This window comes from Trachemys scripta, chromosome 1, assembly GCF_013100865.1.
Source record: "Trachemys scripta elegans isolate TJP31775 chromosome 1, CAS_Tse_1.0, whole genome shotgun sequence".
NCBI lineage: Eukaryota > Metazoa > Chordata > Testudines > Emydidae > Trachemys > Trachemys scripta.
In genome coordinates, this window is record NC_048298.1 from 126,427,100 (window position 1) to 126,439,405 (window position 12,306).

The 12,306-nt window shown below is 39.2% G+C and overlaps 1 protein-coding gene across 1 annotated transcript in view; it reads right to left on the bottom strand.

Annotated features, from left to right (window-relative positions):
- The window catches only part of LOC117871880 (potassium voltage-gated channel subfamily KQT member 1-like), a 466,257-nt gene that overhangs the window by 353,959 nt on the left and 99,992 nt on the right, over positions 1-12,306 (bottom strand). The window contains exons 7-9 of the mRNA XM_034759710.1: positions 7,689-7,799; positions 5,770-5,865; positions 4,814-4,928 (exon numbers count right to left, since the gene is read on the bottom strand). Of these exons, the coding sequence (XP_034615601.1) occupies positions 4,814-4,928; positions 5,770-5,865; positions 7,689-7,799 (322 nt within the window). The remainder of the gene's footprint in view (positions 1-4,813; positions 4,929-5,769; positions 5,866-7,688; positions 7,800-12,306) is intronic.

A 12,306-nucleotide genomic window follows, 5' to 3' on the forward strand; every position in this document is an offset into this window, starting at 1 on the left:
AAAGCAACCTTTAACCAATCCATTAGTTTTAATCTGCATTTGGATGCACCCTAGGGATAGGAATAGCAACTAATTTTAAATGTAATTGCTTAATTAGTATATTTTTTAGAAGTAACCAAAGATAGAGATTTTAACGATATTCATTTGCAGCAACCTCTAAGTAGCTGCCTCTCACTCTAGGTATACTGTATAAATAGCCCATCAAAAGGGTCCTCAGAGAAAGAAACCAGAATATCATGTGCTTACACTTTTCTTAGCGGATTTATTTTTGCTACTCAACAGCCTAGCAGGTTATACAACCTAGCATACCAATTGACTTTCATTCCTGTGGTCTATGAAGTCAAAACTATTAAAAAAAAAAAAGTCACCACCTTATTACACTGTGTTCAGCAGCAACAGGCACACAGCATGTACTCTGAGAACAAATACATTTAAAAAGCAAACCATCACACCACAAAATCATAGAGAAAAAAGCTGTCAAATCCTGTGACAGCCCAAATGCCACATAAGAAAATCCATTTAGTACAGAGATGCTAGGCAAGTTTATTTGAGACTTCTTGTACCCCATGTCAAATGGCAGAAGGTTCTTCAAAGTTACCCAAAACAAATATTTTATTTACTGTTCTTGGCCAGATTATTTTTGGATCCTTCATTTAGCCTGACAGGTATTTGCAGGCTTCCAAAAGGGTAAGATAGGAGCACGAAGAAACCATCCTCCAGTGAAGTCTACTTCCTCAGTTAGAGGCTTTGCTGTTCCAGGATTTGTACAGAAAGGGACGTTTTTCCCATAAAACAAAGGGAGGTAGTCTACCGATAGAAAAATCAGTTTTAAGAGGAGCCCCGGAAATTTTTACACTGATACTATTTTATATGCACATTTATGTAGTGACGTCCATCATTAAAAGTCTCAAAGGACTGTACAAACACAAGAATCTCTTCACTTAAGACTGAAATCCAGCCATCTCCAGGGTGAAATGAAGCAACTGTTTACAACACAGTACTTCAATGCAGGAAGTGAAGAAAAATACTGTCTCCAATTCAAACTATTATATCCACCTAGGTATAAAATCTGTATATGCCACCCCATCATGGTCATATCTGCATGTCACGCTAGCATATAAGATAAGAAAAACAAGTCTCACTTTCTCCCTTCCCAGTTGGTAGGAACTTGATTAAGTTGACAGGGTACATGTGTGTGTTGATAACATACTTAAGGAAAGCGAGGCTCAAAGGATGAACTTTGCATTTAGTTCTCACTGTGGAGTGAGATCTGTGCCAGAAATTTTAAAAGGCAGAACTAAACTGGCATTTTGGATTTTATGTACAGTTTGTTAAACAAAAAGACAACTCCTTTGGGTCTTTGATAGTCACAATATATGTTAATTTATCTCAAATTTTACTATGTTGTGCCCACATTTCTTTGTCATTTAATGGTCCCTGTTTTCAGATAACTTCATTAACTATTTTAAAATTGCGTACACAAGGAATGTATCCCTTTACCAGTTCAGTTCTTTTAACAGTCTGTTTAAAAGATTTGCAGCCCTAAACATAAATAAAAGTAATTTACCTCCAGGTTCATCAAGGTAAAAAGCCATGTCTTTTTTGTCTTCTCTTTCATCAATGTGATCGTAAGTAATTTGTGGAATGGGTAAGGCAGTCTCTCCAGGATTTATTATTGGTGCCGCACCATTATCACGCCCAGGTTTTCCTTTTCTTTTGTATCTTCTAGACTGTAGCAATGGAAATGGGATAATAGTAAAGATATTAACAGCATACAGAGATAAGAGCAACACACTTGAGATTTATTGTATAGTAAATTTGAATTTGATACTACAACCATTAAGTTAAGTTAAAAAGTAAGGGTGAAATTCAGAGCCATGGCCAACAGCAAATTCAAAGCCATGGCCAAAGCCCTTGGCCAAGGTTTTCAAAACTGACACATCCTGGATGCCCAACTTTAAAACACCTTAAAGAGACCAAACTTCTAGTGAGCAGGCAGTCGATACTCTCTGAAAAGAAGGTCTCTTTAATTTTTCTCAAATTGGATGCCCAAAACTTGAGTATAAAACTAAGGCCCCAAAATTATGTGTTGTGATTATTTAACAGTTGCACAGGCATCAAGGCCTTTTAGAAAGATAGAACAGAGGGCTAAGAGTAGAAAAATGCAAGATCTAATGGTTAGATTTCTTCAATAGCCTGAGAAAATTCAGAATTGCTGTATTTTCTCTCCAGAGCATACTGGTGCAGCTAGAGATTTCCCCATTTTCCCTGTCTGTGAATAAGTAAATTAATTAAAAAATAAATTAATATCAAACATTGATACTATATAATGTGCCCTGCAGGCACAGTACTAAAATGGAATCTAATATTATAATTCAAAATGTGTAAAAAAAGGGAAGTCAATTATTAGAGATAAAGCTTTGGGCAAAACATTGTAAATTTTAATAACAGGCTTCACCTTGTGGGCAATCCTGTTAGGAAAGAAATGGGTTGTGTTCCTATTGATTTATGTTAGTTTAAGTGATAAAGCGAAGTAGAAAGGCTAATGTTTGCAATGCTTATTCCATCAAGTTAGTGAAATACACCTATGCTGAAAGAGGCCATAAATAAAAGGAAGTGAAACCAAACAGTGTGTTTATAAGAACACTTGACCAGAGGGGAATAATCAGAAATAGAACTGATTAATAAAGCACAGACTCAGCTCAGTCATATGTACAGAGGCCCCGCCATTGTTGTTAAAACAAGGAGAACAGAAATGGAAAATTTACACAGATGTTCTAGTTTGAGAACAACAGTTACTGAAGTGACTTTGTACTGTATAATGTACTGTTAAATGAGGTTAAACAACATCAGAGACTGTGAAGTGACTTTTTATAAATTATGTGACCTCTAAACTGGATGTTTCAGCAGCTAGAAGAGTATTTGATAGAGAAATTACAACTTGAGCAAGCATAACTGCAAAACTGGCCAAGAGACGTGACACAGAGAGGCTCCCGGAAAGCTACTCATGGAGACAAGTTGCTGACCAGAGCAAACAGCTGGAGTTCAATGCAGGTCTTAAAATGTTTGTACCAACAGCTATGGCCTAACTTGTCTTTACACAAGCTGGTGTGACAAGCTGTATTGCAAAAACAGACTGGAAAATTCCAGGCCCAATTGCAAGATCTCAAAAGCTGATGTCTCATTCCCTGATTGGACTAATTTACGTTGGTCATTTCAATTCTTCGGTAAAAGTATGGATCCCTATTTGGTTGGTCCATGCCAGCATCTCTAAGAAGAGGCACTAAATTGAACTGCCCAGCAGAAACAGGATGAAACAGTCTGTCTCCTTCAGTACATTGCTTCCCTAAAGCCAAAGGACCCCTGAAGGGAGAAGACGGATGTCATGGGCTGGACATCTGGGAGTCCGCCTGGTGATATCAAGTGCCTATATTGGATCGGCACCTCTAACTGTCTCTTTCTATTTTCCAGCAATTTGGGTTGCTAGGGAACTGGGAAAAAACTATATTGTTTCTGTCCTCCTTTCCACCTTTGTATGCAGTGTCAGCTCTTGCTGTGACCAATAACTGAGCTGAAAGCTGATGGCTGGGCAAAGATCTGGTGATAAGTAACACACATACTGTATCCTGGCTGACAACCCAAATCAGTCAGTTGACCACTTCCTGAAACAGTGTACCTAATTAGTATGGATGTGTACATGCTTGTGTATGTGCTTTAAAGATTGTCATGAAGTGACAGTGTGTGTCTGAGAAGAGTCAGCTCTTCTCATCAGGGTCAAATTCACCCCCTGCCAAGGCCCTGCACAAAGCCAATAGCCACTTGAACCCTCAGCATAAGGGCCAGGGTAGGTTTAAGTGGTACAGAGAAATCTTCACTGGCCCTCTTCACAAGGGTGAGTTTCACCTATTAATGAACAAGGGCAGAATCTGTAATTATGGGATTAAGTTATAGCAAGGGAAATCCAGGTATAATAGTGCACTAGATAAAACTAGAAAAATAAATAGAGGCAGCGTGATCCAGAAGGAAAGAGACTGGCCTGGGAGTCAAAGGACCTGAGTTATTTTTCTTACCCCTGCCACTAGCTTGTTGTATGAGATTACACAGGCACAGAGCAATGCCATGCCTTGTGCTATCCCTCCCCACCTCTGTCTGAATTGTCTTTCAGATTGTATGCGCCTCAGGGCACGGCCTGTCTCTTACTATGCATTTGCACAGCGCGTCTACCTGCTACTGTAATGAAAATAATAAAATACACTTGGAAACAACAGAGGCATGCACTGAAATTCGGCTTTATTTCAGCCAAACTGGGATATTTGCCTAACTAGCTTTTCAAAGGTCTTCTATAGAGATAAGCACTTTAAACCAATTGATTTATATATTACTAGCCAAATTGAGAGCACAGGCCCTACTGTTCCACTGCCTTTCCCTTTTCCAGTCATATATAACTGTTCAGTTGAGTGTAAAATGGATATAAAATGCTATCAGCTCATATAAGATAGCAATGTATGCTTAGTTGAACAGTTATAAATGTCTACATAAGGGACAAGGTAATGGAGAATCATGCCCATAGAAACCAATGGATACATTCAAAACAGAGACATATTGTCCATCAAGTCTGCCTTAAGGACAATTAAGTTGATCTTGACACAATGTAAGGAAATAGATTCCATATCCCATTACAGGTCTCTTCCAACCCAAATGTTGCTACAAATTCCCTGCAACCTCTATACCTCTTTTACTTATATTACTTAACTAAATTAAAACCAAGAAGAAAATAAGTATGGCAAGTTCCTTTTAACCTGTTTTCTCAGACTAGGGCTAGATGGCGCTGGTGTTTTTTTTGTATTTTGAGCAGGCGATGTAACATAGATCTTCCATGTTGCTGTAGAACTGTATGATTTCTCTGCTGCATAGCACCGCCATAGAGTCTGTAAAGTAAAAATCAAAGAATTCTTTCTGTGAACAAATGGGCATGGTGTTCTGAAGGAAAGGTAACTATAACCCTGCCAAAAATAAACCTACAGTGTGTTCTTTGATTTATACAAATGTGCTGCAAACGGTTTTCATTGAACCACTATGTGCTGTCATGTCAAATAAAATGCAGTCGCTTCCACGAGTAACTGTGCTAAGAGGTAACCATCACCAAGAGTCATGTTCACTTCAGCATGTGGTGTTTTTAAACATGCTGCTCTTAGTATTATCAGTGGAAGTGGCCTAATCCACTACACATGCAGATGAAAATCTGCCCCATAAGAAGAAATACTCTTAGAACATTAAGAAATGCTCCAGCTTTACTTTTTTATGCATTGTGCCACATTTTAGTAACTTTGTTCTCAGCTGACAGTCTCTTTACACTATATAAAATGAAATATTGGAGCATTTTCCAAAGTCGGGTGTATGTATCCATACATACACACCCAATTATTTAAGACATACGCAGTACTAATGGGAATACTACAAGGTAGATAATAATTACACGAAAATTAAAAATAAATGACAAAGGTGCTTCTTTAGTTCAACAAGAGTCTGCACCTGACCAGTGTCTTTCACCTGAGAATCTCAAAGCCCTTTAAAACATTAAACTTCACAACAAGCCTGTGGGATAGGTAATTATCCTCATATCACAGATCAGTAAACTGAGGCAAAATTATTTAGGGTTTAAAAGCCAATCAGCAGAGATGGACTAGACCCTACAAGTCATAACTCCTAGTCCTGTGACCACTAAACTATACTCTTCCATCTACTCTGTTTTATTATTCAAGCGATTACCTGAATTAGAGATGCTGCAGCTGGGATCTGCCTGTTGAAATGCTTCTGACGTTGTTTCTGTTGTACTTTCAAGGCAAAACCAGAACCCAGAATCCCCTAAAAATAAACCAAATACAGGTAAGTCTCTGGTGAAACTTTTTTAAACCAAAATTTAAAGCATGAAATAAAAAAAACATTTTCTTCTTGGCAACTCCTCCTTTAATATTAATGAGAGAATTTCACCTAAGCTCAGTTACAGTCAGGGAGTATCTTAACTCTTAACATTTCCACAAGGATGAAATTCATTTATCCAGTGATGAAATACAGTGTATTTGAGGTATTCTGGGCCTCACATGTGTTCACTAACTCTTTTACACAAATCAGGAAATATTCTGTCCCCAAAAAAGACTTACAACAACCATACATTCACAGCTAGAATTTATGGGGAATATTATTCAATACAGTAGCTGTAGCCACTTTCACTACATTCTAAAAGCAATTGGCACATGATAGTGAGAGAAAAACAAATGAACTCCAGATGTATTTTACACTTACTATTTCCTTCCCCCACAAATAAACAACTCTTTTCACCTGTCACCTGTGGAAGAACTCAAGGAAACATACATACAATTTTATAGAGTGCAACATTTCTTTTATAATGGGTCTATATTAGGGCAATAAATTATTACAGAGCTATAGCTGTATCCAGTTTCAATTTCTCAGAGGTTTCATTAGTTTTTAGTAATGTGGGTTCATACCCTCCAAGTTCTGCTTTGAACAAACCTGCAATGAAACTCAGGCAGAACAGTCAAGTATCACCTGGCTTTGACAAAGCTGTAGCCCAGTTTTGCTCAAAATATTAACAAACCTTTAGTAAATACAATGGAATTGGGCTGAGTTGAGTTTCCATCTAGACAAGAACAGCGTGTGTCTTCAGGTTTCAGACTGAAAGCTGCACACCATCCTTGTTGCCTGACATTCCTTCTACCTGTTGCTATGTTATGTGTAACGCTAAGTCATTCCAAGGATTTTATTTTCAAAACTTCAGCAAAAGTCTTATAGCTTAATTTGTTTAGTTAGTTTGTCCTTACATTCATTCATATTCAATTTGGGGAGCCAAAAAAAAAAAAAAAAAAGCCTAGCAATGGTGCTTTGCAGCAGACCTGATTGAGATTCCCAGATTGCCGAGGTTGTCTTCTTTCAATCTCTCAGTTTTTTAAATCATAAAAGACATGAAGTTAAGGAGATCTGGGCTCTATTCCCAGTTTTGCCACTGGCCTGCCAGTTGGCCTTGGGCAAGTCAATTCACCTAACTGTACCTTAGTATCCCCATTCGTAACGTGAGGATAATGAATCTTATCTCCTTTATAAAAGGCATTGAGATCTATGGATGAAAAGGGCTATAGAAAAGCAAGGTATTGTTATATATTTCATTCCCAATATCTAAGGAATGTAAATGGCCATCATCACCACATTATCTGAGCTAGAGTTGACAATTTTGGTTAGACGTATTCCTGGAGGTTCCAGCACAAGACATAATCTTTCATTAAAAGAGTAATCTTTAATTCCTGGAGACTCCAAAACAATCCTGGAGGGTTGGCAACCTTAATCTGAGTGCCTGACAATTTATCCCATGAGGTAGCAATTATTACACCCATTTTACAGAGTGGGAACTGAGGCACAGAAAAGTGACTTGTGCAAGGTCACACACGAAGTCTATGGCAGAGCAGGAAACTGAACCTGGGTTTCCCAAGTCCTAGGCTAACCCCCACAACAATTGGATCATCCTTCCTTTCATGATGAATATTACAAGTTAAAAGGTGCAATAAACTATTTGGTATATTCTGAGACAAAAAAAAATTCTTAACAATGGCATCAATTAACAAGTATTTGTATTATTTACACATAGGATTAAATAACTACTTTGAATTCCCACTCACCGCTGGAAGAGCAAAGAAAGATATAGCAAATACTGAGAAACAGGAGGCTATTGTCTTCCCAATCCATGTCTGTGGTACTTTGTCGCCATAACCAATTGTTGTGACCGTTACCTGCACCATAAACAAAGAAAATATTCACCGCAAAGTTATAAAGTTATTTCAGAAAGTGATGTGAAAGCAGCACAATGTATGACAATGCATTTGGCATAAATACTATAGCCCCGTGCCTAAAGCTCTACCTCCTGAAATCATTTGCTTATGTTAGAATCTCGATCTGAATAGCCAGGAGAGGGGTGAGTAATCCCATTCATCTCTTTGGGGCACTGCACTGGGGGGGCTCCATCAACAACACCCCAGCAGATACTTGTAGCAGGAAGAGAGGAATACAATGATTTCAGCACACCCATCCAAATAGATACACCAGCAGACAGAATATAAGTACAAGGGGACCCCATCCTGTTGCATCTGGCCTGTCTGGGAGAGGAGGCCCTTGCCGCCGCCACTCAAAGTGGGATGCAGGGCCAGGAGGGGAGGGGCGCGTGGCTCATATCAAGGCATGCCTAACACACCATATGTCAGGGTTGGGTTTTGGACAGGCGGCCTAGTGGCTAGAGCCAGTCAGACACTAGGAAGTGGAGTTGTGGGTTGATCCAGGGTTGGGAACCAGGGGTGAGAGTCAGGAGTCAGTGATGGGAACTAAAAGCCAGGGGTCAGGAACTGGAAGTCAGAAGCAGGAGACAAAGCCAAGTCAAGAACTGGATATCAGAGCCAGGAGGTAAAGCGAAGGTCAGGAATAGCGTGAAAAAGCAGAGTCTGTTACAGCAGCTAGCTAGGATTCTGCCTAGCTATTGAGAAAAACTTCCTCCCGAGGCTAAAATAGTATGTCTGGACCCATCAGGAATGTCTTGTCAATTTGGCTCTCGCTGGGCAGCACACCCATATTTGGGCCCCTGAGACTCATGCTCTGGTAAGTGTTTCTACTGTCAGGGGTGTTAGGTGGTGGTGTGGAGGCAGCCACTTCCCAAGGAATCTGCAGACCCAGGTTGTATACATGCTGAATCTTTCATCATACGGCCATAATTGGCCCTGCCCACTGCCCTGTTTCAACATTGCAAAGATGGTTTACTTCTTCTCCAAATTAAAAGCTCTAGCCATTGACTACAGAGTATTTTTCATTCTGTCCGATACAAATAATTTTAACAGCTACATCTATAAAGAGTTATTAGGTTTCAGGACATAGACCCAAACCTATCCTCCACTCCTTCCATTTTGCCACCAATAATACCAGAAATATGACCAAAATAGGTTGATGAATTCATATTCACCTAACCATTCACAATGGGAACAAAAGAGCCTATGGGAATTAGGGTTGACCAGAGGATGACGATTCCATTTTGTGGCAACTTTCAAGATTTCAGAATTTGTTTTTGTTTCTCCTTGGACAAAATCTTTAAAAATATATATATATGATATATTTCTGAAAAGAAGAGAGAGAGGTTGTTTAGCCTCATGGTTAGCGTGTTGACCTGGGACATGGAAGAACCAGGCTCCACTCCCTCCTCTGCTCCAAAATCAGAGCAGAATTTTTCATCCCGTATCACACCAAAACAGGCAGAGCAGGGGCTTGAACCTGACTCTTCCACTGAGCTACAGAGTCAGTCTTTCCTCTTTGTGCTCACCCCGACTCAAAAACCTTCCTACCAAAAGTTTCATGGAAACAAATACATCTCCGCAAAACCTTATGGCTTCAACAAAATAACATATTTCACTAAAATTTCATTTTGGCAAACATTTTTTGAACGGCTCTAGTGAGAATATGGCCATTTAGGGCACAGTTGCTGCTATCTGCAATTGTTGCACCGTTAGAAACTATAAATAATAATAATAATAATAATGCATATTTCTTATAAAGCGCTGTTCATCAGAATCTCAAAGCACTTCACAATCATTAATCTATAGTTTTTAAGGTTTTCCCGAAGAGCCTATAAACAGTTGGAGAGAATATGCTTCCTTTAGAGCAGTGGTCCCAAACGTGTTCTGCTGCTTGTGCAGGGAAAGCCCCTGGAGGGCCGGGCTGGTTTGTTTACCTGCCGCATCCGCAGGTCCTGCCAATCGCGGCTCCCAGTGGCCACGGTTCACTGCTCCAGGCCAATGGGAGCTGCTGGAAGTGGCGGCCAGTACATCCCTCGGCCCGTGCCGCTTCCAGCAGCTCCCATTGGCCTGGAGCAGCAAACCGCGGCCACTGGGAGCCGCGATCGGCTGAACCTGTGAACACAGCAGGTAAACAAACCGGCCCGGCCCGCCAGGGGCTTTCCCTGCACAAGTGGCAGAATAAGTTTGGGAACCACTGCTTTAAAGCATTCTCTCAGGAAAGCACTGTAATGAGCTCGGAAGGAGGATTTAAAAAAAAAAACAAAAAAAACAGGGCTGAAAATACTATTGAACTAAGACTTTCAAGCCTGAAAACTAAACTCACATTTACTTTTTAGACTCTTGGCTCCTCATTCTGAACAAAATGCCAGTTGTTTAGCAAACTCAATATTTTAGCATCTTTATTTCCCTTCAACTTTCAACTGTATGCTCACCTCAGCAAGGACCACATCTTCCCATGAATCAGTACAGCCCCTAGCATAACAGAGCCCTAATAATGATTAGGGCTATTGCTTACTACCCCAAAACAAAGAAATAATAATGATAATCACCAACACCACATGTTAAGTTTCAAAACGATCAGATCTGGGGCGTGGAGGAAATTAAAGCAATGATTCCTTAATGACCATTCAGCTTCTCAGTGCACCCAGATAATCCATTAATGTCTTGCTTTTTCTTCTCCCCTTCATTTTCCTATGAAAGGCTCCTTGTTTTTCTGAGTTCTCCAGCACTCAGGAATTAAAAACCAACTGCCGTAAGGCTGAACTACTCTAACATTACTGTGGGAGACAGCATGAAAAACCATAACCACAGAGAAAGGGAGAGATCCTTTTCCATCCCTGCAGCAGACATTTGGCGGACAGATTCCTGCAGGTGTCTGGACACGTCTCAGGAAGTTTCTCCATTGCCACTTTAAGAGGACTCTTTCTTGCTAATCTAATTAATACTTGTAAGTATGCAGAATGGATTATAGATAATGTAAATTCTCCATCTTTCTTAATCCTGTCCAGAATTATTTTGAACATATTTCTAGTAGATGCTAGTGAACCAGTCAGCATATATTTAATAATTAGCTATTGAAAAAATAAGCCTGTTGCCTAAACCAGACTCACTACATCACATGTCCACTGATATCTTCTGCACATGCTCTAGCTAACTTAGCCTCTGATCCGACAAACACATACACATGCATAGCTTCAAGAATGCAAGTAGTTTCACTGACAGCAATAGGACTATTCACATGCTTAAAGCTCTTTCAAGATCAGGGCTTTAGGACCAAACATTAAAAATAAAGGGACATTGCTCTGGCTCGGACATGGGTACTTGATATTGGAGATTTGGTGAAATAGCTCAAAAATTGGTATTACAGGCAGAGTAACCTGATGTAAACAATCAGCTATTTGACTCAAATTCTACAAGACATAAATTAGCCCTGTTCTCATCAAAAGACACTAAGGTAGGGTCTCAAGAGATAGGAATGGAAATGAAATGTTAACTTCTGCCCCGAAAGAAGATTCAAAAATAATTTAAAACAGGCAGGATTAATAATTTTGCCAGACTGATAATCCCTTAGGAAATGTCTTTCCATATATGTTAACAAGGTAATAGTGCTGAAAATGGTTCACATAAGAAGCTATAAGTCTTCGGTAGAACTCTGCAATTAAATCTGCCATGCCTGTCAAAAGTAGATGAAACAGCCTTGCATTCAACTAGAGTGAGTGAACCTGGTTAACATTTGGTTCCAAATTCCTTTTATTTTTGTTTTATTTTCCTTTTTCCTCAAGTTTAAACCCTTTAGGACCTTTGTATCAAATTCAGCAAGCTTGCACTTTCTACAGTAGGCAAAATCTCACACATAATAGACTCTGCGGTTTTAGCAGATACACACACAAAATCTTTCAAAAGCTGCTACCAAGATTTTTTTAAATCTTGCATTAGTTTTGAAAAGCAAAAGTGAAATCAAATTTCACTCCCTAATAACTCCACATCTGTGTTTTTGTGGTATAGAAGGTTCTAAAAGAAAAAGAAACTAAGTGATTCACTTTGCCCTGTGTCACTGGTCCCAGCTGTGAACTGCACCTGCACCGTGACTCACTAATGCTGCAGAGGCCTACACGTCTGGAAAGCTTAAACAATTTAAACAGTGTTCTTTCTTCATGTGTCTCACATAGATAAAGACAAAGCTGATTTTATTTACCCATTACACAACTCACGAAGAATTTTACAGAAAAATCCCTGAGCACTTTGAGCAATACATAAACACTTTAAAAAAATAGGTTGAATTCTAAATGTTCCTATCTTAAACAATGGAAAGTGTTTAAAGCAAGCACCGATTAGCCTACATTTTGAACTTATTCATTTCTGTTGAAAATTCTCCCAGTTTTCTTTTATTAACTTATAATCAAGAATATTTGCAAAATATACTCATATGAAGAGATATTAACTATTTTAAGCCCTGATTCTGCAG